We start from the raw sequence: 25,645 nt of genomic DNA on the forward strand, positions 1-25,645 counted from the left end.
TCTACCTGCTGTACTATCCCTCTGACTCCATCAGCAATGGAGATTCTTTTAAATTTATTTATTTATTTATTTATTTATTTATTTATTTATGAGTTTGGACTACATCCGGTGACAATCGGGTCACTCCTGCCTCTGCACTCAGAAATCGCTCTTGGCTGGCCTCGGGATCATGTGGGATGCTGGGAATTGAATCTTGGTCCGTCTCTGGTCTGCCACATGCAAGTTAAACACCCTACTGCTGTGCTATCATTTAGCCCCTGAAGTATTTTCTGTGCCTCTTGATGCTTTTATGTACTACCATCCCCCCAACACAATCTCTCTCTCTTCTCTTTCTTTCTCTCTCATATTTGTATTGATAATGAGTGAAGTTATTTTGGTTTACTCTTCTGGAAACTTCTGATTATATCCTTAGAGTTGGTTGTTTATGGACTGGAAAGATAGATCAGGATCACAGTACTGCTTTGCATGCATACAACTAACCCCAGTTTGATCTCCAGAACACAACCAGTAGTATGCACACCACCTGGTGTGACCCAGCCCCACCTTTCAGCAGTTAATTCACACACACTCCTCCTTGCAAATTAGTGATTCAGAATTTGGTTCCAGATTGGGGAAAGGAGGCATGTCTCTTCAATTGAGAGAAAGAATGTGGAAAGTAGAATCCCATTGTATGTTTTCTGAGTTTCCACAGTATTTGATAACAAGTACTTCCAGAAACAGATTTAGAGTGCCTTGACACTTTGAGCTCTCTACTTAACTAAGGAACCCAAAAGTCAACTTAAGTGTCACAAATTCTCACCTTTCCCACTCACCATGGTTATCAAAGTATGTGCTAACAGACATTAAAGAAAGTAGATGTTTGGTCTTTATTATTTTCTAGACTTGAGTCTGAGTTTACTTGTCTTAACATTAACACAAACCATCTAGTCTACATATGTTGCTTATTGGGTTATACCTAAATCTCTTTTGGATTTGATGAAAGTTTCATTTGAATCTTTTAAGTTAATTTTGGCATACTTCGCTTTTTTGGAAAGCAAATATAAAAATATTCTGACAACTTTATTAGAAAACTTTTTGGTGCCTGAATCATTTTATAATTAAAACATTCCAATCATTGTAGTTACTTCAAAATTAAATTTGAAATAGCCTCGAGATAAATTTTACATGTTTATTTCTAGTGGTTATTCCTACAATAGTGTAAATAAATAATAGATAATATAAATGTCCCCATTTATGTTTTGCACGGGTATACAATGTTGTCACTAAAAATATTGTGGCGCACCACATTTAGTGAAATGTTCTGTGATGTCAAATAGAAAAATCCAAAAGTTAGGTTTCATGATTTTATAATCATTTGGAAATTCGAGGTACACATAGAGAAATAAAGCCCTTTTTAGACTTCATTGCTAACTGAATACCTTCTAATAATACCTGTTAATTTTTGGCAGTTGGATTAAAACAGGTCATGCCTACATCAGGTAGACAATTTAGATTGCTAGTGTGAATGAATGCTGGGGACCTGGCTATAGCTCTGGGCTCTACACAGTCCCTGCTCACTTGGAGCTACCTCCAAACACTGTTTTGGGAATAGTCAACACACCATTGGTATGCACTCCCCCCAGTAAAAACACTAAACAAAACATGTATAACCATCTTTCTTAAATGGTCAAAATAGACATGACTGGGAACGTTTTTGCTTTTATTATTTGATTTTGGGGCCATACCCATCGATGCTCTGCGGTTAATTTTGCTCTCCCAATTAATGGCTCCTGGCAGTGCTTGGGGCCATATGGGATGCCAGGGATCAAATTCAAGTCAGCTGTATGCACAGATCAAACCACTTTGCTATTACTGGCTTACCTTCTTTTAGAAGGTATTACTTGGTAATAAAATGATTAAGTATAGATCATCCTCTTACCAAATTTTTATATATATATGGGGGGCGGTCATACCCAGAGTTACTCCTGACTGCTCAGAAGTCGCGTCTGGCAGGCTCAGAGGACCATACGGGATGCTGGGATTCAAACCTGGGTCCATCCTGTATTGGTCGCAAGCAAGGCAAACGCTTTACTGCTGTGCTATCACTCCGCCCCTCCAATTGTTTATTTATTTACTTATTTATTTTGGCTTTTCGGGCTACACCAGTGATTCTCAGTGGCTACTCCTGGCTCTGCATTTAAAAATCACTCCTGGCTTGGGTGACCAGAGACCATATGGAACTACGGGGGATAGAACCGTAGTCCATCCTAGGTTAGCTTGTGCCACCGCTCTGGCCCTATATTTCATCTATTCTACAGTAAATGCTTCACTAGATAAATGAATACCTTTGTCAGATGTTTTCTTGATAGCATACAGTATACTTGAAAAATTAACTTTCAAGATATATATATATATTCATGCAATTTCCAAAGTTTGCAACCATTGGCTGAGATGTGTTTATATAATTTTAAATTATTTTTATTACTGCTTTATCTGGATTCATGATTCACTTTATAATTTTTTATTTTAATTATTTATTGGTTTGGGGGCCACACACAATGATGCTCAGGAATTATTCGTGGCACAGTGGTAGGGGGACGGTGTGGGATGCCAAGGATTGAACCATGTCAGTTGTATGCTAGGCAAGGACCCTATTTGCCACACTTTCTCTATGTAACTCCTTTTTTTGTTTTTGTTTTTGTTTTTTTGGGGGGGGTCACACCCGGCCGTGCTCAGGGGTTACTCCTGGCTGTCTGTCTGCTCAGAAATAACTCCTGGCAGGCACAGGGGACCATATGGGACAACAGGGATTCGAACCAACCACCTTTGGTCCTGGATTGATTGCTTCAAGGCAAACGCCGCTGTGCTATCTAGCTGGGCCCTCTATGTAACCCCTTAATTTAATTTGTCTGAAATAGATTATACACTCTAGAAATTATTCCTTCTAAGTTTGAAACAATTTCTGAATTACATTAATCTTACTTATGTGGCTCTGACCAGAGCTATTTTTGGAGGAAGGGGTTGAGGAATGGAAATACCTCAGTGACTGAAGATAGAGTGAAGAGATGTTTTGTTCTTTGTCCAAAAGCATGTTGTCATAAAATTGGTTTGTTTAACGGCATATTATTTGGTGGAAGTTTCACGGTCTTTTTTTTGTTTGTTTTTTGTTTTTGGGTCACACCCCGCAGCACTCGGGTTACTCCTGGCAGGCTCAGGGAACCATATGGGATGCCGAGATTCTAACTACCATCCTTCAGCATGCAAGGCAAATGCCCTACCTCCATGCTAACTCTCTGGCCCCAAATTTCACGATCTTAATCATTTTGAACTTTTTCACACACCCCAACTTTTTCATTTTAAATATCTCAAAAGAAGTACTATTTTATCTCTTAATGTGTGTACAATTGGTTTATTCAGTGTGACACTGTTTACTTCTCACTTTAATAATAGTCATTTTGGAGTTGAAATCTAAATGTTCGTAAGGTGTCTGTTATATTAAATAACTATTTTTGTTTGTTTTGGACCATACCCGGCAGTGCTCAGGGGTTACTCCTGGCTATCTGCTCAGAAATAGCTCCTGGCAGGCACGGGACCATATGGGACGCCAGAATTCAAACCAACCACCTTAGGTCCTGGGTCGGCTGCTTGCAAGGCAAATGCTGCAGTGCTATCTCTCCGGCCCCAATAACTATTTTTTAAATAGTCTTGTGTCTCACAAAAATAGAATAATTAAACAGCAGGAATTTTAGTACATTTTGTATTCATGTCTATTAAGCAGTGTATCTGTAAAAGAATTAATGTTTCCTTTGAACTGATTTATGCTGTCTCTTTCCAATACTGAATAATTATAAATTCAGAAGAAAACTTTCAGCTTTTCCACTTTATATTCTGTTTAAGGATTAAGAGAATGGAATGAAAGGGCTTCTCTGGAACCACTTTCAGTAGGACCAAACTCTGCTGGGGGGGGGGTCACTTATGTCTGTGCAGTAGGATTGCCTCAGGTTTCTGGTCCTCTTTGGTACTTAATAGATATAAAGTATCTACCTCAAGCACCATTGATTGCATTTCCTTAATGACTAATGTTAATGAGTATTCTGTTTTTGACTTTCTACTTAGGATACATAATTAGGTCTTTCATGCCTTTTTAAATTTGAAATTTCCTTTTGTTGTTGGAGTTCAAACTAATAAAATAAGATTGAATTTTTCCATCATAAAATGTTATTCTTAATTTTTTTATTTAAAGAACAGTAGCTTTACAAAGTTATTGGTAGGTGAGTTTTAGGCATATTATTTCAATACCAATCCCACCATTTTTACTTCATTTTTACTTCCCTACTTCATCATCTCTCACCTCGCACTCCTCTTTTCCTGCTCCTGCCTGCCTTTCACCTTGGCAGGCACATTACAGAGTTCAGTGCTTGAACTTAACTCACATTTTCTGTGTGTGTTGAGACTGTTTTGGATTTATAGCTATACCACTCTCCCATATTCCCTGTTTAACTGAAGTTCCGCCCCCTCATTCCTTTACTTGCCTTCTTTCTTCCCACCTTGATTTCTTTTCTTTTCCATCTTTCTCCCTAGGCTGGAGATAAGGGTGAGTCAGATGTCAGGCATTCCTCTTTTTACTATGTTTCCTCATCCATTTAGTGTGTGTACAACAGATAAGTGACATCATCCTGTGTTTGTCTTTTTCTGGTTTACTTCACTCAGCATATCTTCCAAGTTGCAGCAAATTACATGATTGCATCATTCCTTGCAGCTGCATAGTAATCATTCTGTATATGTACCATATCTTCATAATCTATTAGGCACATAGGTTGATTTCATGTTTTATAATTGTACTAAGTGCAGCAAAGAATAATGGTGTGCATGTCTTTTTGAATGGATGTTTTAAAGTCCTGGTGGTAGGATACTCTAAAAGTGAAATTGTTGAGTCATATGGCAGCTCAGTTCTGAGTATACTGAGATCTTTCTATACTGTTTTCCACAGAAGCTGAACCCTCCAACATACCTGCTAGCACATATTGTTCCTAAACAATTTTTGATATGTGCCATTCTCCCTGACGAGAGATAACTCATTATCTTTATTTGGATTTCCCTAATGATAAGTGGTACTGAGCACTTTTCATGAGCCTATTGACAATCCACTTGTCTTACTCTGATGAGTGTCATTTCATTTCCTCTCCATTTTTGAGTGGGCTTTGAATTTGTTTTTATTGATATTCATTAGTATTTTATATATCCTGGATAGCAAGCCTTTATTTTATTTTGTTGCCTTTGCCAGTGGTTTCAGATCATTGAAGATGCCTTAGAGGTCCAACTGTTGGAATATTCTGACTATATTTTTTTCAATATAGTTGCTAGTTAGATCTCTATGGCTCAGTTTTCTCAGTACCATTTGTTTGAGGCTATCTTTATTCCATTTCATATTTCAGCTCCTTTATCAAAAATTAATTGTCTATATATGGGATTTTGTCTTTTGCTATTTGCTTCTGTCCCATTATCAGAGATCCTATCTTTATTCCAGTACTAGTAAAATTTGATCACTAATAGCTTTATAATACAGTTCCAAATTAGGTAATGGAATTGCTTCCACATTCTTTTTTTTTTTTTGGTTTTTGGTTTTTGGGTCGCACCCAGCAGCGCTCAGGAGTTACTCCTGGCTCTGCACTCAGAAATCTCTCCTGTCAGGCTCAGGGGACCAAATGGGGCACCAGGATTTGAACTGGAGTCCAACCTGTGTTGGCTGTGTGCAAGGCAAACGCCCTACCTCTGTGCTATTGTTCTGGCTCTGCCTCCACATTTCTTATTTTACAGCATGACTTTGACTATTTGTGTTCATCTCATCAGATTCCTTACAAACTTTTATTCACTTTCTAGTCCTTGCAGAATGACATTTGAATTTTAATGGGATTGCACTGAATATGTAAAAAATAGCATAGTTCGGATGTTCGTTTTAGTAGTATTCTTCCTTTGGAAGAATATTGGAATATATTTCTATTTCCTAAGGTCCTCTCTTTCCTTTTTTTTTCTAAACTTTATTGATTGATGGTTTGGTTTTTGGGTTACACCTGGCTGTGCTCAATGGTTACTCATGGTTCTACACTCAGAAATAGCCCCTGGCAGGCTGGGGGACTATATGGGGTGTTTCGAATCTAGGGAATCTTGGTTTTGTTTTGTTTTGTTTTGGTTTTGGTTTTTGGGCCACACCCGGCGGTGCTCAGGGGTTACTCCTGGCTGTCTGCTTAGAAATAGCTCCTGGCAGGCACGGGGGACCATATGGGACACCGGGATTCGAACCAACCACCTTTGGTCCTGGATCGGCTGCTTGCAAGGCAAACGCCGCTGTGCTATCTCTCCGGGTCCGAATCTAGGGAATCTTAACTGGGTTTCTCTGGGTCTACTGCATGCAAGGCAAACAAATACCCTACTGCTGTGCTGTCTCTCCGGACCCAGGTCTTCTCTTCCTTAAGTGATCTAAAGTTATGGTATAGATCTTCCATGTTCTTTACTGATTGATTTGTATTGATATTTATAGATACTATTTTAAATAGGATAGAAACCATGGTCTTTCTTTTCTGATCTATTTTTATGTAAGAATACAAATGATATTTGTATATTGATAAAAGTCCTTTCTGATTTGCAAGCATGTTCTCCCATTTCATGATTTTTTTTTCTTTTCATGTCCTTTTAAAACAGTGGTTCTCAAATAGTGCCCCCCCTCCCCCCGCAAACACTGTCATAACAAACGAAGCCCGTGTTTATGTCTCTATGTCTATGGAGCTGAGAGTTGCTGTTTCCTGCTTCAAACCTGTTTCCAAAAAGCTATGCATTGCCAAAGTGCTCATTGTAGTCATTAATCCAGACATCCTCTGATTAAAAAAATCAGCTCAACTTATTTTATATATTTTCGTTTTGCAAGTTAAAGTTTTTTAAAATAAAGATACTATTTACAGTCGCGCTGGGGGAGGCGTGAAAAATGTTTTCTTCCTAGGAGGCATGACAGAAAATAATTGAAAAGCACTGCTTTAAGTAGAAAGTATTAGTTTTGACAAAGTTCTTTTTTTTTGGGGGGGTCACACCCGGCAGTGCTCAGGGGTTACCCCTGGCTGTCTGCTCAGAAATAGCTCCTGGCAGGCACGGGGGACCATATGGGACACCGGGATTCGAACCAACCACCTTTGGTCCTGGATCGGCTGCTTGCAAGGCAAAGGCCGCTGTGCTATCTCTCCGGGCCTGACAAAGTTCTTCTTTAAACTTTTTACTTGGTGATGATTTAGGCCACTATTTTGTACTAAGGAATTTTAGCTCTTATGTTTAGGTATGAATGACTGTCTTTTTGTATAGCGTTGAAAGGGATGCAGCTAACTTTGACTGTTGTATAATATTCCTCTTAATTAAGGAATTTTTTTTTTTTTTTTGGTTTTGGTTTTTGGGTCACACCCAGCAGTGCTCGGGGTTTGTTACTCTGGCTTTACTCTCAGAAATCGCACTTGGCAGGCTTGGGGGACCATATGGGATGCAGGGATTTGAACCACCTTTCTTCTGTGTTTAAGGCAAACGCCTTACTGCTGTGTTATCTCTCTGGACTCAAGTAAGAAAGCTTTAAGTAGCACTAAAGGAAAATTTTGCAGAGGTGGGTGTTTGGGTCACACTCCGTGTTGCTTGGGCTATTCCTGGCTTTGTGCTCAGAAATCGAACCCTGGCCTGTCCCAGGTCAGCCACATTCAAGACAAACACCCTACCATTTGAGCTATCACTCAGGTCTCATGTGTAAACTATTTAGCATAGTCATTCAGAATAAACATAGGGTAGAATTGGTAGATCCTCTCAGATAGTGGTTAAGTGTCCCATGGCTCCTCCTAGTGATTTCCAGCCAACCAGGTCTGAATTCATTCTGAGGATGTATTGCTGCAAGGGCCCTGCAGTGCTTGGGTTACTGGGGCCACCCTGGCTTTGCTCAGGGGCCTCCAGGACTGCACTTGACAATATTGTAGGAGTAGGAGGAATTTTCCAGGTTGTGCTGAACATCACTCCTACATAGCTACATTTGTTTCTTTTTGGGTCACATCGGGATGCACTCAGGTCACTCCTGGCTCTGGGCTCAAATTACTCCTTTGCAGTATGTAAGGCAAGCTCCCAACTGCTGATTTTTGTTTTGTTTTGTTTTGTTTTGTTTTGGGGCCACACCCAGCGAAGCTCAGGAGATATTCCTGACTCTGCATTCAGAAATTGCTTGTGGCAGCCAGGAGCGACTCCTGAGCACATAGCCAGGAGTAACCCCTGAGTGTCACCGGGTGTGGCCCAAAAACCAAAAACCAAAAAAAAAAAAAAAAAAAAAGAAAAAAAAAAAAAAAAAAAGAAATTGCTTGTGGCTGGCTCAGCATACCATTTAGGATGCCAGGAATCAGACCTGGGTCTGTCCCAGGTTGGCTGTTTGCAAGGTGAACACTGTACAGCTGTGTTATCTCTCAGGGCCGCTGCAATAATTATTAAAATAAGTTTTTATAACTGAAAATGACTGTGAACTGCTGTTATTTTATCTCTTAAAAGATCTTGTTCTTAGTTCTTAACATAATACTCATTTTTTATAATAGGAACAAATGAAGAAGATAACTTGGCATATGATGGTGATATTTTTTCCTTAAGTGGTAGTAAATTTGAAAGAAGTTTAAAACCCTACTAAAAATTTAAAAGCAGACAAATACTTTGTGGTATAATTTTTACTTTTCTAAATAATTTAGAATACTGCAATTTCTAGGCTCAGTTAATCAGTAGACTTTTCAAACACTGGGCCATCTGTTGGGTGGGAGTAAGTTTGTGGTGGGATGTATGTACACACAAAGAAGGCATTCTTCCCTCTAAATGTCAGTGGACATCTTCACCAAGGGTAGTGTGCTATACAAGTTGGCCAGTCACATGTGTCATTTCAGATTTTCTAATGCAAAACAGTTTATCTTATAATCAAAAAGAGTAAACTGTTTTATATTCTTTTAATTTGTGGTATTTGAATTTGTTAAACATTTAATATAAAAAACAAATCTTTAAGTAAACTAGACACTTTAAAGATTAAGTAGTTTTTTTGTAACTAGTGAATATCATTTGAGTAACACAGATTTTGAGGGAGAAATTTACCTCAGCAGATTGCCAAATGCAGGTATGTTATTTACAGATCTTAGTTGTTTTCCCTTTTCCATAAACTATAGATTGGTTGGCCGCTTTTACTTTTGTTTGCTTGTTTTTGGGTCACATCCAGGTGTACTCAGAGATTACTCCTGGCTCTGGGCTCAGAAATTATTCCTGGCAAGCTTAGGGGTAGGGACATGAGGTGGGGGTGGGGCATATGGGATGCCAGAGATAAAATCTAGGTCTGCGATGTGCAAGGCAACCTGTTGTGCTATTGCTCTGGTCCCTACTTTTGCGGGTTTTTTTTTGTCAGATCATACTGGCAAATTGAAGAATAACATCAATATGGGGATATATTGGTTTTGTGCATGAATTATTTTTCTGGACAAGGAAAATAAGTAATGGGAATAAGGGCTGTGGTTGTCAACAGTAGACCATCAACTAGCCTGCAGTTCTGTTGCACAAGCAAGCCCCCACCTCCCAAATTCTAGGGTGGAGAGGGTACAGCAGGTAAAGTAAAGCTTGCCTTGCATGCAGCTGACCTGAGATTGATTCTGGGCACTTCATACGATCCCTGAACACCAAGATGAGTGACCTCTGAGCATAGAGCCAGGAGTCAGCTCCGAAGACTTCTGGGTGTGGTTCCCAAATATAATAATAAAAACAGACTTGTTCATAGACTGCAAATTGTGCTTTCTTTGTCCTTCTAGCTATCATGTTCAGAACATTTTCATGGAAAATTATTCCAAATCCTACATTTTTTGTCTTTTTCTCCCATTTTTTGAGATTTCCTGAACCTGTGCTGAACAGCTTGCCTGTGCTATTTGAGTTTGTTTTTTTGTGGTGGTTTTTGTTGTATTCCAGTATGTTTTTGAGTGGCTTGCTTTTACTCTTTTCCCATAAAGTTGTCATGATACCCCTGCTCTCTTTACAGAAATAAAAGTTTTTTAGGAAAAATATATCCATGTTATATAGTAAAATAAATTATTACAGATAACTAGTGTGAAGTGAACGATAGGAGGAGGACACAAAGTGTTAAGGCAGTGCAGCATTTAGAATGAGTATGACCTGGCTGCTAATGGACCCAACTGAATGAGTTGTGAGATTAAACCTTGAAATCAACATTTTCACTATATTAAATTTTGGGATCCAGTTAGATCTATCTAAGTTTTTAAGGTGAACAGACCATCTTGATGAATTTGAAAAGCTGTTCAGTGGAAGATGTCTTTGAAATGTTTCATTCAGTGTACCAGATAGATCTTAACAGGTTTTCCTCAATTTATTGTAAATGCTACAATAAGTATATCTCTTCCTTGCTTAAGAGAGAAATAGTTTTATTTTTGGAAAAGTTGTATTTGCCACTGGGTGGTGAGTATGGCACGCCACACTTAATGCTTAGGGCTTATTGCTGACTTATGCTTAGAATCACTCAGTTCTGACTTTGGGGACTACATGGGATGCTGGGGGATAGAACTTGGATCAACACCTTACTGTGAGGACATCTTACTAGCTACTTATTTCTAGTCAGGTGGAGGTCTCATTTTTCACATAACTCCTAGGACTGTCTTTCTCAGACCAGAGGTTATATTTTTCTAACCTTTAAATTTAGCTTCTGAAGTTTTATAAAATACCAAGCAGGATGATTCTGCTTTTTAAATATTGTCAGACACTTAACTTGTCTGATTACTTCTTTGGACCCAGAGTCTGCGAGCTTTTTTTCTAAATCATTGGGTAATGTTTTAGTCGTGTATGTTACTTAATATGTGCTACAACTAAAATACAAAAAGAAGCAAAGTTATTAATATGTCATTGGCTGTACTTATTCCCAATAAAATTTTTTATTTTAAAAAATGTACAGGGGGATTGCTGGAGTCATAGCGCAGCAGTAGGCGTTTGCCTTGCACACAGCTGACCCAGGATGGACCTCGATTTGATCCCAGGTGTCCCATATGGTCCCCCAAGCCAGGAGCAATTTCTGAGCACATAGCCAGGAGTAACCCCTGAGCGTCACCGGGTGTGGCCCAAAAACAAAAACAAAAACAAAAAAAATCACCAAAAAAATGTACAAGGGGCCCAAGTGATAGCACAGCTATGGGGTGTTTGTCTTGCATGTGGCTGACCCAGAACAGACTTGGGTTCAATCCCCAGCGTTTCATATGGTCCCTCCAGCCAGGAGTAACTCCTGGGTGTTATTGGGTGTGCCCCCCACCCCAATTTAAAATGTACAAAATTAGATTGGTGTTTGCTGACCCTTGATTTTCTAAGCTGTTGCTAGCATTGTATACCTGCCTCTGGTTAAACATGAGGTAGGAATTTCTATATGGGCCTTAGGTTCTTCAAGTTAAAAGCATATGCATAAAATGAAAAGGATTAACTCACTTGTGTAGGAGATTTTGATGTGTATTATATAACCAATTTGGATCAGCTTCTCTGAGACATTTGGGCATTTTTTTCTTTAGAGTGTACTGATCCTTTTAAAGAAGCCTTACAAACAGCTTTGCATTGTTACTTTTAACTTGTGGTTGGGATGGGATGGACATCACACAAATTTGTTGTGGCACTGGGGATCACATTCATCCTGAGGCTTGAAGGCAAAGTGCTACCTCAGGCTCCTGTGTGACTTTTTAAGATTAAACAAAAGATTATATATATATATATATATATATATATATATATATACACACATACATATATATATATATATATATATATATATATATATATTAGCATGTTTTGTAGCTAGGGCTCTGGAAAACCTTAACCACTTTTATCACCGTGGGGGGTGGGGGGTGTAATCAGCCACTCACCACTGGCCCCTCTCTTGCTTTAACTTCACTTTGGAAAAGTATTGTGTGGAGATATTTAAAAGACTAAATGAGATCTTCAACCTGTGCCTCAAATGCTTTGGAAGACAATACAAATTTTAACTTTTTTTTTTTTTTTTTTTTGTGGTTTTTGGGTCACACCCGGCAGTGCTCAGGGGTTACTCCTGGCTCCATGCTCAGAAATTGCTCCTGGCAGGCACGGGGGACCATATGGGATGCCGGGATTCGAACCGATGACCTTCTGCATGAAAGGCAAACGCCTTACCTCCATGCTATCTCTCCGGCCCACAAATTTTAACTTTTAATGCAGAGAGTTTTAACGATATTGTCATGTTTAGGGACAGATCTACCCTGCCATCATCATGTATTACCTGAGCTCATTCTTCAGACTGAAATCTCGGAGTATTTACCATTTCTTATTTTAAAACTACCTTAATTTGTATTGAATTCTTTGCAAGAATGCACTTTGGTTTTTTCTTTCCCCTCTTCCCTCCCCTCTCCGGTACTAGGTTACTCTGTCTCCTAGAGATGGAATTGGAATTTAGTCTTTATTTAAAGAGCTCATCCTGGACTGGAGAGAGTACGGTGGATAGGTCACTTGCTTTGAACACGGCCTACTTGGATTCCATCCTTAGCACCCATATGATTCACTGAGCCTCACCAGGAAAGATCCCTGAGTTACCATCAGGTGCCCAGCCTCCCTCCAGCCCTGTCCCCGCGCCTCGCCTCTCCCCACCCCCAAAAAAGACAATGCTTCCTACCTCTAAAAATGATTTTGAGTTTTCACTGGCACTAGTAATAAAACTTGTGAAGTGAATCCTAGATTCTAACTTCATAAGAGGCTTCATCTCTAACATACTATGTTTCGAAAATACATTCCCTGTCACTTTTTAGCAAATCTTGAGTGTGGCATTTTTGTTTTATATGTTTGAATAAGATTGTATGCAAGGGCCAAGACGATTTAAGGCACATGCCTTGCATGGCGCTATTCTTGGTGGTCCTCATGCTATGTAATCCTGTAATCCTCCCTAATATTTCTGCAGAGTTTAACCCTGGAGGCCCCAAAGCATTGCTGGAGTAGCCAACTGATCCCTGTCACTGCAGGTCTTTCACTGCATTATATCTTCCCAGCCTGGCATTGAACCACTGACCTTGGCTGAGAATTGCCCGAGGGACCTGTTTCTCTTGAGCACTGAGAAGACCCCTCTGCCACCCCAATATAACAGAAGAGAATTATGCAAACATGTCAAATAGGTTGTGATCTTTTTAACTTACGTATCATGACTTTAAATTTAATAGTAATGATAATACTCAAACAACAGTTTTGCTCCACTATACCTACCCCTAAGGTGCTCATATTTTTCCATTCATTGTCTCTCGGTACCTTCATCTCTCTCCTCCCATACTTTACAGAACTCAGTTCTATAGATAGACATCTCATGGTCTGTGGTTAAGTTCCTTGATACTCCACACCAGAGAAATTATTCACTCTGTCTTCCTTTGGCATACTTCATTCACTGTGATACCCTCTATTTCCATTCACATTCGAGTGGTCTTGCTTGGGGCTGGAACAGTAGTACAGCCGGTAAGGCATTTGCCTTGCACATGACAAACCCAGGTTTGATTCTTAGCATTTCATATGATCCCCTCCAGAAGTGATCCCTTACTATAGAGCTAGTAGTAGGCCTTGAACACTGTCTAGATGTCCCCTTCACCCCAAATTTCGGTGAACTGCAAGATTCAGTCTCTTCCTGTAGCTGAGTAGTATATGTTGTGTGTATATACCACAATTTTTATCCACTCATTTGTTGTTGGACACTTGGGTTTATAGATCTTTAGACTATTGTGAATAGTTTTGCAGTGAATATGGGATTGCAACTACTTTTTTGAATTGATGTTTTGTGCTCTTGGTGTATGTTCATAAAGGGAACACCACCCAGAGGTTGTTTAGGCCACACCCAATGGTTTTGAGGGGTGTGTAGAGCCAGTGATTAAAGCAGCAGGGACTCCTTCAAGCTTAAGTCCTAAGAGCTTATCTATCTCTAAACTATCTCTATCCCAATTTCTTAGTGGATTACCCTAGGGGCTATTTCTCCATTGCTGCTGATACACTTACAGAATTTTTATGGATATTTCAGCTCTACTACTTGTATATAAAGATGGTATTTGGGTTTGTTCCATATTGTTATTTACTGGTAAACCTACTAGTTAAAAAGGTTTTTTATGGCTTCATCTGAGAATTAGAAATTTTGCCATAAGTCTACAGTTTTCAAAACATGGACTAAATGTTTTTGTTTTTGTTTTTAATGAATTTGTTGGGGTCTTCAGGTGATAAGCACCAGGAGTAGATGATTCTCGAAACTAACAACCCATTTTTTTTGGTCATGGCTATGATTTTTAATAGCTGTAAAACAAAATATTTTCTTTGTTAACAGCACAAGCTTTCTCCAGCAATAAATTCTGACATCACTTTTAAAGTCTTACATACCAGTGAATTTGTATTAGATTTTTGTGCCAAAATTTCATTTGAATTTGGCTGGAAATATTGACCTCTCTGCCTAGCACTTAGGCAGATTCTAATGGACTGCCAGGAGGAAAACGGTGTTCAGTATAAACTATTTTGTATGTATGAACAACTTATTCACAGCAATTTATCAATTTTTGTTTTGTAAACTCTCCTAAAATCTAGTTTTTTACATGCTAGCCAATGTCTGACTGCAAACAGATATTTCCAAGAATAGTTACAACCTCAGGCTTACAATGTTAACTTTTCTGCACATTGAGCTTCTTTTTTTAAATTACTTTATTTAAACACTAGGTACAAGATTGTTACTAAACAGTTGAGGTTTTTTTTTTTTCTTCACAATTGCAAAGTTGTTCATGGTTGAATTTTAATCATACAGTGTACAACAACCTTTACCAGTGCACATTTTCCACCACCAATGTCCCCATTTCTCTTCCACCCTCTCCCCTTGTTTGCCTCTGGGGCAGACATTTTCTGTCTCTGTCTTTTTCTCTCTCCCTCTCCCTGCCTCCCCTCTCCACCCCCCTTTTTCCTTGTAGACACTATGGTTAGTAGACACTGAAGGGATATAGTGCCTATCACTTTATTTCCTTCCAACACCCCATTCTTGTCTAGATTATCTCCAACTGTCATTGTTCTACAGTTCCCTTCTCTGCCCTAACTTCACTCATTGCTGTTTGTGGCAAGCTTCCTACTATGGACTGTTCCTCCTGGCCCTCATCTCTGTTTTCTCTAGATAGATACTCATAGTATCGTTGTTGGGTTTGTTTTCTTTTAATAACCCACAAATGAGTGCAATCATTTTATATCTGTCCCTCTCCTCTTTGACTCATTTTATTTAGCATAGTGCTCTTCATATCTATCCATCCAGTATCCATTCATCAGCAGATTTCATAACTTCATTTTCCCTAACAGTTGTGTAGATGTACCACAACTTCTTTAGCTACTCATCACTTGGGTTGTTTCCAGATTCTGGCTATTGTGAATAATCTGTGTGAACATAGGAATGCAGAAGTTCTGCATTGTTTTGGGGCTCTTAGTATATATTATTTCTAGGAGTGGTATCACTTCTTGGCTTTGGATTTATTGCCTTTTGTATTTTTAAAATTGTGGTTATTTTGCAGCAAGTTAAAAGCACCAGGCACCTCAAGTTTTTTTGTTGGCAATTTATTTTTCTTTTTTGTGATGACTTTCTTGTGCTAGTACTACTTTGTCTTTTGTCACATCACTAGGGTTTTGTTTTTTATTTTTAAATAGAAACTTAGGGGTTTTTAAATCAGCACTTAGGGATTACTTTTGGCTCTAAGCTCAGAAATTGCTCCTGGCTGGCTCAGGGGACCATATGGAATGCCAGGATTCAAACCACATCACTAGTTTTTTGAGAGACTTAAAAATCTTATTTGCCAACCTGGGTCATTTTACCTTTGCTCTTATTCTGTAACTTACATTATTCTGATTCTTTCTTGGTGTGGTGGTAGTAGAATTAATTTGATGCTGGGAAACTGCTCAATGCTTAGGTCCCTCCCTGTTGGGCATAGTAAACCTTGAAGTACTGGGGATTGAAACCAGGTCAGCTGCATGTAAAGCACGCAACTTTAACCTGTATAGTACTATCTCTGACTTCCTAGTTTTTACTACATGCAAAGTAAAACAGGTTCCATATTTTCAGCTCTAGATGAGACTTTATGTATGTTAATCTTGATTCCTAATTCTATGTCAATCTGCTGACTTTTCTATTTAAATACATGATTGTCCTAGTTCACTTTTGGGAGGTGGCTCATGCACGTGTTGCTCGGGGTTACTCCTGACTCTGCACTCAAAAATAGCCCCTGGCAGGCTCAGGGGAACCATATGGGATGCCAGGAATCAAATCACCATCTCCTGGGTTGTCTGTGTGCAAGACTAACGCCCTACCGCTGTGCTATCTCTCTGCCCCCCCCCCCAGTTCACTTTTTTTTAAATCTATTGTTAGTCAGTCTTTTTCATTTTTTTTCCTGCTAATTCCTGAACTTCTGTGTCATTTATTATTTTTTCTTTCAGTATACCCTCCATGCCGTAGCCAGTCTCAATTTTTTGTTTTCGCTTACTAAGTGGTGTTCAGAAGAGAGAATGTGCCCTATCTTGCAAAGCCTTGGGAAATTGGGTGATACTCAAAGGACAATCTACTGATGTCATTGAAGCCAGGTTGTGCCTTTCCTTGTACTGTCTACCCAGTCCTTAATACAAGTTTTTCAAAAATTGAAAAATATCCTTTTTCTGAAAATCAGCATGTAAGACATTTTTGTGGTGAACCTTTTGTGGTGTTTGTTTTCACAACCTGAATTTTTTTTTTTTTTTGTAGAATTTATTTTTTTTTTAATATTTTTATTTTGACAAACGTGGCTTACATATCTTTCACAGTAATATTTTAGGTACATATTAACAATGTATCAGGGGAATTCCCATCACCAAAGTTGTCCTCCCTCACCCTCTGGGCTGCTAGTATAAGTGGTCCCCTCTGTGTCTAGCTTACTACTTAGTGATCCCCTCCATTATTTCCCCTTCTATTTGAGAGGTGGAACTAGATAGTTCAAGTTATGTGGACAACCCTGATTTTTATAGCTTGGCCACTATTAATGCAAATATACCAGAGGATTTAAATATAATGTCGATCTTTTATAAAGTTCATGAATTAAATTCTTAAGTAGGTAGAGTTGTTTGAATCATTAGAAAATGATGTGCTCATCTTAAAACCTTTTTTGAGACTTCTTAAAAATCTAGGCACAGAAAGAAGAAGCACTTTTCTTGCTTTTGACTGTTATGACTTGGCCCCTTGTTCAGATCACTTCACATAAGGTCTCCTGACCACTGCCAAGTGTGACCCCAAAACTATAATAGTAATAATGTTTTTGTTGCGAAAAAACTAAAAGCAAATTGTGGAAATTATTCAATAAATTGAAAAGCAGTTGCAAAAGTATTATGTACTGTGACTTCTGGTTGATATCTCTTATGTTTGGGTGATATCTCTTGTGTTTGGGTGCCATTTTCTCTGTATTATGTTTCTTCCTTTTCCCAGTATGACTTAATTTTTTGTAAATGGTTGCTAGAAATTAAACATATGACATTTTATACATCTAATTATTAATAACAGAGTTGTTTATAAGCCAAATTTAATTAAGGATATGAGAGACCTGTATACTATGTAAGAAACATGTAAGTTGTATTATGTTAAGTTATAATAGAAACATGTTTAAATAAAATGCAGCTTAAATTAACTTTGCTCTTTTTTTTAAAGGGACCAGTTACTCTCCACAAGAAAATTCACACAACCACAGTGCTCTTCATAGTTCAAATTCACATTCTTCTAATCCAAGCAATAATCCAAGCAAAACTTCAGATGCAGTAAGTAATCAAAGAGGCAGTGCTGTTTTATTTAACTTACTGTAAAACAATCAAGTACTGTTAAATCTTATGTCTTAATGCTTTTAAAATAAGTTGGTCTTAGTGTAGTTGAATATTCTGACCATGATATATAAATATTATGTAATATATACATTTTATATATATATGTGCTGTAAACTGCAGGGTTTATCTAGCCTGTACTAGATATGCTAATGAGGTACTAATTTGGTAGAAGGTCAAAGTTCGCAGAAAATTTAATACACACGGTCAACAAAACTTTCAGATTAGTTCAACATACTCAAGTTGCAGCCATGTAGAAATAAGAAAGTATGGCTCATGTTAATAGAACTTTAGGACCTAAAGCAGACTGTAAAAGAAAAAGTGTATTGTTAAAGGAGTTCTGGGAGCATTCAGAGAAGACTTACCTGGAATGAGAAGTGTGCTATCTAACCTGTACAAAAGGAACTGTACCTACATTGACCTAGAAGTGGCAAAAATAGCATAGCATGGTTGAAACCAAGAAATTTGATTTTTTATTTTTCTGGAAGAAAAATAGTGGAAGCTAAAGTTTAGAGGTAGAGGGGAAAAGATATAAAGTATTGCATATCTTGCCAAAGAATGAGTATTTTATAAAAGGCAGTTGAATACCACAATATAACAGATCCTTAAATGGTATCAGTAGGCTTACATTGTGCACATATTATTACATACTGCACTTCACATGTTGATTCTAGCATGCCACTGGTGGCTCATTAGAAGGCTGTATGGAGAATGAAATGCAATAGATTTTCTCTTGGATTATAAGAAACCATGAGACCTTCAGACATTGAAAGGCTCTTTCTTATCTTTACCAGTGTGGGTAGGGCACTTGCCTTCACACAACTGACCTGTCAGTTCACTGTCATCCTTATATAATATCGTAAGCACCACCTGAAATAAAGTTGAAAAGCTCTTAGTATAGAGCCAGAATTTAACCCCTGAGCATCACTGTCACTGTATATGGCCTGGAAAGAAAGATCCTTGGTATTCATTTGTTGTCCCTCATTGAATTTCCATAATATATTGGAAGATTATGATGTTATAAAATTATGTTCATGATTAGATTTAAGCATTAGTGTCTGATTTGGAAAACAATTTATTCTAATTAGTTTGTTGCCAAATTTAATATATAGGATTAAACAAATACTTCAGGTTTTGAAGATTAAAAAATAATACTAAGACAACACAATGTAATTAACCCTTACAACTAAGAAAAGTGGGTTATCAGAACTTGAGTCGAGTAATTGCACAGTTGGTGATAGTACTTCTGAGTGTTTGATGAAGCTAGTTCTGGTTTGGATAAGATCCCGTAAAACTAAAAACAGAAATCAACTGTCACTGCTTAGGTTTCTTGTATTGGTTTGTTTTTAGTTCCTATTTGCTTAGCATAATGGAAGCTAGGTAACTAAACGATATAATTTGACGAGTTGAAATTGTGGGTGGGTGGGTGGGTGGGTGCGTGCGTGCGTGCGTGCGTGCGTGTGTGTGTGTGTGCACTCAGCGCGCCTGATGGGGGTGTGTCCGTGCCTGATGGATGGATGGGTGTGTGTGTGTGTGTGTGTGTGTGTGTGTGTGTGTGTGTGTGTGTGTGTGTGTGTGTAGCTAAATGATGTAATTTGACGAGTTGAAATTTTAGGGTGAAGAATTTCATTATAGAGTTAAGATTGTTTTGAATTGTGATATCATTTGGGGTGACCTGTACAGCTCTTGGAAAACTAGTTGGCCTAATTCATATCTTGGAACTACATCAAGCCTAACTAGAAGAATTAAAATGTTTATTTTAGTTCTTTCTCCTCAAGTTTTTGAGACTTAACACCCTTGTCCTTGGTACATAACATGATGCCCATAGTTAGTACTGTCATGCAGGGTATTTATTCTGTTATACTTCAGTTGGTTATACTCATTAGATTTACCATTTTATGACTGATTTACAGTGATGTTGATAATGGAGTTTCTCTAATCCTTCCCGGTAAAGTTGATATTCATATATTTAGTAATTAATCTGTTTCATTTGAAAGTTTTATAGGGGCTCTCATTATTATTAAACTTTTTCATAGACAAAATTCTCATAATACGTGTATGAAGAGGGGGCTGGAGAGATAGCACAGCGGTAGGGCTTTTGCCTTGCATGCGACCAACCGGGAGGAACCCATTTCGATTCCTGGCATTCCATATGGTCCCCCAGCCTGCCAGGGGCAATTTCTGACTGCGGAAGCCAGGAGTGACCCCTGAGTGCCACCGGGTGTGGCCCCAAATCCAACCAATCAATAAATAAAGTTTAAAAATTTTTAGAAAAATACTTATCTGCAGATATTAACATCTTTTCTCAGGGTATCTTTTATTTCATTGTCTTATGTATGCTTATACATTATATTTCATGTCAAATTAAATACACTTAACATTTCTAATGGTTGAAAATGTATTTTTAAGCCTTATGATTCTGCAGATGATTGGTCTGAACATATTAGCTCTTCTGGGAAAAAATACTACTACAATTGTCGAACAGAAGTTTCACAATGGGAGAAACCAAAAGAGTGGCTTGAAAGGTATTTATTTGCTCTTAATTTATTTGAATAGTTTCTGGAATATCCAGTTAACATCTTAGAACATTAAGCATTCTCTGTCAGTGATAGGCATAATAACTTTTCATGTTAATTGCACTGCTTATTGTGTGGAGAAACAATAAACTGACCACATGATTTGTGTTTGGGAGTTTGAGTATATAGTCCTGGTACTAAGCCTTGGTTCCCAGAGCACCATTAGGTGTGACCCAGCTCTTAACAAAAAGATAAGCAGTTATGCATTGGGACTTGTGCACTGTGAAAAGTCGCGTGTTTTTTTTTTTTTTTTTTGGTGTTTGGGTCACACCCGGCAGTGCTCAGGGGTTACTCCCGGCTCTGCTCAAAAATCGCTCATGGCAGTCTTGGGGGACCATATAGAACGCTGGGATTCAAACCATCATCCTTCTGCATGCAAGGCAAATGCCTTACCTCTATGCTATGTCTCCGGCCCCGAGTCGGCTTGTTTAAGCATTCTTACTCATTTACATTTGTCTTTTTTTTTTGGTCACGCCTGGCAGTGCTCAGGGGTTACTCCTGGCAAGATCGGGGGATGGGATGCTGGGATTCGAACCACCATCCTGAACCCCTACCTCCATGCTATCTCTCTGCCCCACATTTGTCTATCTTTTATATAATCATAATCTTTATCATTCTTAGGACTACATTCCCTATATATGTGTGAATTAATACATACATATGCATGATGTAGCCCTTGTACCATACCAGCTAAACGAGATGGTCATATAAAGGTTTTCTGTGAATTTCTTTACACCATGTGTTATTTTGTTGAATATTTGGTCAGAAGAAGCATATGTCACTCATTGTACTTGATTCAATATTTATCTTTGTTTTGTTTTTAAGAGAACAGAGACAAAAGGAAGCAAACAAGATGGCAGTTAATAGTTTTCCAAAAGATAGGGATTACAGAAGAGAGGTGATGCAAGCAACAGCCACTAGTGGGTTTGCCAGTGGAAGTAAGTAGTAATTTTTTTTCTTAATTCTGTAATTTAATAGTTATTGTACAAGTTTATAATGCAGTCATTTATATATATATATATAAAGTAAAATAAATGGAAACACAGAGTTTCTTTTATGCTGACCCATCCCACGATTCATTACTGTTTTGTTTCGTAAAAAGGCTAAAAGTACAGTATTTGTGTCCTGAGTGATAGTGCAGCGCGGGTAGAGTGCTTGCCTTGAAGGTGGCTGACCCAAGTTCCATTCCTGGTAGCCCATATGGTTCCTTGGAGTGATCTTTGAGCACAGAGCCTAGAGTAAGGCCTGAGCACCACGGGCTGTATCAATGGGAAAAATGTTTTGCATTCACTTTTTAAAGATATTTTCTGCCTGAAGCTCCTTATGTGCAGTTAAACTGAACACTAAATCAGGATATCTTCATCTGTATATTGGTTGAATTATGAGCATAATTTGAGTCCAGATTTTGTTGAAATGAGGGACTATGAATTGCTTACTTTGTTGTTGTTCTTGTAAATAGTAGATTTGAGCTTGAAGTTTTTATTAAAGATTCACATTCTCATTACTCTCCCTTACCTCAAATAAAATTTAAATGCCTCATCCAGTTTTTTTGAAACTTTGCTTTGGGAATTAAGTGACTGCTTCTCTAACTCAGCTCATAGGAGAAGTGGGGGAAAGGCAGGTGTGGACACACTCATGATGTCCCTTCTTCCCTTCCTCCCTTCCTCCCACCTTCTGTGGAGGCTTGGGCACTTAGAGATTATTCCTGGCCCTGTACTTAGAAATCGCTCCTATCAGACTTGGGGGACCATATGGAATGCCAGAGTCCAACCCAGGTCATCCGTGTTCAAAGAAAGCACCCTACCTGCTGTGCTATCACTCTGTCGTTGCGCGCCCCCCCCCCCCCCAACTGAAAAGAAATAAGATGAAATAGATGTTAACAAATTACAAAACTAAATAGTTTTTCGTTTTGTTTTTGCTTTTGGGTCACACCCGGCAGCACTCAGGGGTTACTCCTGGCTCTGTGCTCAGAAATTGTTCTTGGCAAGCATGAGGGACCTTATGGTATGCCGGAATTCGAACCACTGTTGGTCTCCTGGGTTGGCCGCTTGCAAGGCAAACACCCTATCACTGCTATCTCTCCGGCCCCGAGAGACTAAGTAGTTTTAAGATGTTCTTTGGTAAACATTTTTTTTTATATTAGTGAACTTGTACTTTGGAAATAATATTCCTTAAATTACTGTAATTCAAAGTGTTACATTTTGAGGCAAGAGACTTGGGTCCCAATTCCATTGTTCTTTAAACATTTGCTCAATGTAAACTTTGGCAACCAAATAAAATTAAGATAGAAGTTTTCCTTTGGGGGTTAATGTGTTTCATGAAAAATTTAGGGGCTGGGATGAATATAAAGGAATTGTGAAAATGGCTGAAAGAGATATTTTAAAATTATTGGGACAGTTCCCAGGGTAGAGAAGAGATGTGAGCCTAATATATCTACTTTATTCTTTACAGGATTGCTTATTATTTAAGTTATTTATCTTTTTTAGGAGTAAATAAAGGGATATATAGATGAAAGAAATTTGAGAAAAATGAAATCATGCAATTTTGTTTTACATCATCTCTAATGAAATAAAGTGGTCATTTGTGGGTTTTGATCTTTTATCTGTGAAATGTTTTTTAAATGAAGTAGTTCTGTGGTTACAGTAGTAATGTGCTATTGACATCAGTGGAAAATTGCAGTCTTGTGACCCAAGTATATTTGGATACATAACAATGTTTTTTCTTTCTTTATATCACATAGCAAATCACATGTATTTGTTTTACACTAAAAATTGGGATGATCTATTATTTATTAACATTTTGTTCAATCATGTTAAAAATACTTATGTCATTTGTATTAACTACATACATGTTATTTCATATTTTTCATGTGACCAAAGTTGTAAGTCACCCTGTTGACGGGTAGTTTATATGTTTTTCTAATATTTCCATACATAAATAGCCCTTAGTTGCTTTCTTTACCCACTGTTTGATCTTTATTTTTAATGTTTGGTTTTTAGCCTTATTCCTTCCCATGCTCCTTCCAGTCAGTGTTGCTGTTAACATGATGAGAGTCACATACATGCGTGACTGGTGCCATACATACACCGTTGCAGGGTGAGGGGTGGCAGCCTGGCAGCTTAGAGTGACCAGACTTCCGATACCATTTGAGAAAGAATCTTAGCTACTTTGCTTTTGGGGGTTGGTGATTGCTCAGGGCTAATTCTTGACTGTTCAGGGATCAGTCCTGGCAGCATTTGGGTGACCATATATAAAGATTCTGGGGATTGAGCCCTGGTCAACTATGGGCAAGACAAATCTCCTACCTGCTATTCATAACTTCTGTTATGTTGCTTTTTAAATATGTCATACTAAGCCATAATTAGTTTAGTACTAAAAAGTCACTAAATCATTTAAATCCTTTGCCTTGTTTGCTCAGAATTATGTTGCTGTAGTTTTTCCCCATTTTAAGTAGTTGGATGTTCACGTAGTATACAACTGTCAATAAAAGGTAGTGGAGAGAAGCAAGAAAAATTTAGAAAATGTAAAAGATCATTAAAGGTTGGTTTTATTTTATTTTTAATATTATGCCTGAAAGTGTTTGGTGGTTGAAGGTAGGGTAGGGATCATGGCCTCATCTGTTAGTCATGTAGTTGAACACAAGAAAATCCAGGAAAACAGATTTAAGATTTTAGGAGTCCCCTCCCAATATTTTCTATATTGCAATTAATTTTAGCCATATTCTTTTGAAAATTAATTGGGTACAGTTAATATTAATGCTACTAGATTAATTTTTTTATCTATAACCTGTACTTCATAGAATACTTCTTATGATTTAGAGACCAGTAGTAAATGATACCTTTTTTATTTATTTATTTATTTATTTATTTATTTATTTATTTAGGTTTTTGGTTTGGGGGCCAAACTCGGTGATGCTCAGGAGTTGCTCCTGGCTATAAGCTCAGAAATTGCTCCTCTTATAGGTCCATATGGGATACCGGGGATTGGACGGTATCTACTACTGCTGCACTTTCATTCTGGCCCCTAAAACTATACTTTTAATTCGTGTTTTGTGAAATTATAGGATACAGAGCATCATCCCTACTCTCTAGACACTCAGTACCAGTAGTACTCCACTTGTTAATCAATTTTTTTTTTTTGGGCCACACCCAGCGTTGCTCAGGGGTTACTCCTGGCTGTCTGCTTAGAAATAGCTCCTGGCAGGCACAGGGGCCACCGGGATTCGCACCAACCACCTTTGGTCCTGGATTGGCTGCTTGCAAGGCAAACACCGCTGTGCTATCTCTCCGGGCCCTAATTCACTCTTTAATTCTTGTAAACGAGAAAGTAGTCTAGACCTTATGTTTGCTTAAGTCCATGTTTTAGGGAAAGTATGCATAGAATTATTATTTAAACTTAATTCATGAATTGTGAGTATAAAAGAAAGCTTGTTATAGCTATAGTTTCTTAGTTCCTTAATGCGCTGGCATTTTTAATTGATGCTTAGAAATTTAGAGTTGTCTTAACTTTTATCTGAATTCACTTGATATATTCTGGTTATAGTCATATGGAGCTGAAAGGAAATTTTCTTGGTTGAGGAAATTAAAATTCTAAGTAATTTATGACGTACTGATGGGAATTAAAGGTAGTAGTATTTCTATTGAAGCAGTCCTTTAAGGTTTTTAATCATAGTAGTCTTTTCAGTAAGTAATTTAAATAAAAATTATTCTATGTACATGTAATGTGAGTTAATATGCAACAGATTCTTATTTTCTGCTGATAGCTTTATTCGTTCATTTTTTTCATGAGCAATTTATAATACTCTATGAAGTTAAGTCAAAAAACACTATTTTGTTATTAAAGTTGGCAGTATCGGGGCCAGAGAAATACCACAGTAGTAGGGCATTTGCCTTGCATGCGGCTGACCTGGGAGGGACCCAATTTGATTCCCGGCACCCATAAAGTTGGCAGTATCCTGTATTTTTTAATTTTGATATAACTTGTAGGAATTGTGTGCTTGTCTGGACTGAAGGAATCATGAACTGGGTAGGGTTAGGGACAATTCACAGTGCTACTTATATATCAAAAATGCTTGAAGCTTAGATGTTTCTCTTGAATGTTGCCTTAGTTCTCTGAAACCTGTTTTGCACTCTTGGAATTTAGGTGACAGGTCTTCTATTTTTTTGGTGTTTTTT

The 25,645-nt window shown here is 38.0% G+C and overlaps 1 protein-coding gene across 3 annotated transcripts in view; it reads left to right on the forward strand.

Moving 5' to 3' along the window:
- WAC (WW domain containing adaptor with coiled-coil) overlaps positions 1 to 25,645 on the forward strand; it is an 81,983-nt gene that overhangs the window by 31,107 nt on the left and 25,231 nt on the right. For all 3 annotated transcript variants that reach the window (XM_049777480.1, XM_049777481.1, XM_049777482.1), the window contains exons 4-6: positions 17,729 to 17,835; positions 20,305 to 20,420; positions 21,297 to 21,409. In XM_049777480.1, the coding sequence (XP_049633437.1) occupies positions 17,729 to 17,835; positions 20,305 to 20,420; positions 21,297 to 21,409 (336 nt within the window). The remainder of the gene's footprint in view (positions 1 to 17,728; positions 17,836 to 20,304; positions 20,421 to 21,296; positions 21,410 to 25,645) is intronic.

Source organism: Suncus etruscus, chromosome 7 (genome assembly GCF_024139225.1).
Source record: "Suncus etruscus isolate mSunEtr1 chromosome 7, mSunEtr1.pri.cur, whole genome shotgun sequence".
Lineage (NCBI taxonomy): Eukaryota > Metazoa > Chordata > Mammalia > Eulipotyphla > Soricidae > Suncus > Suncus etruscus.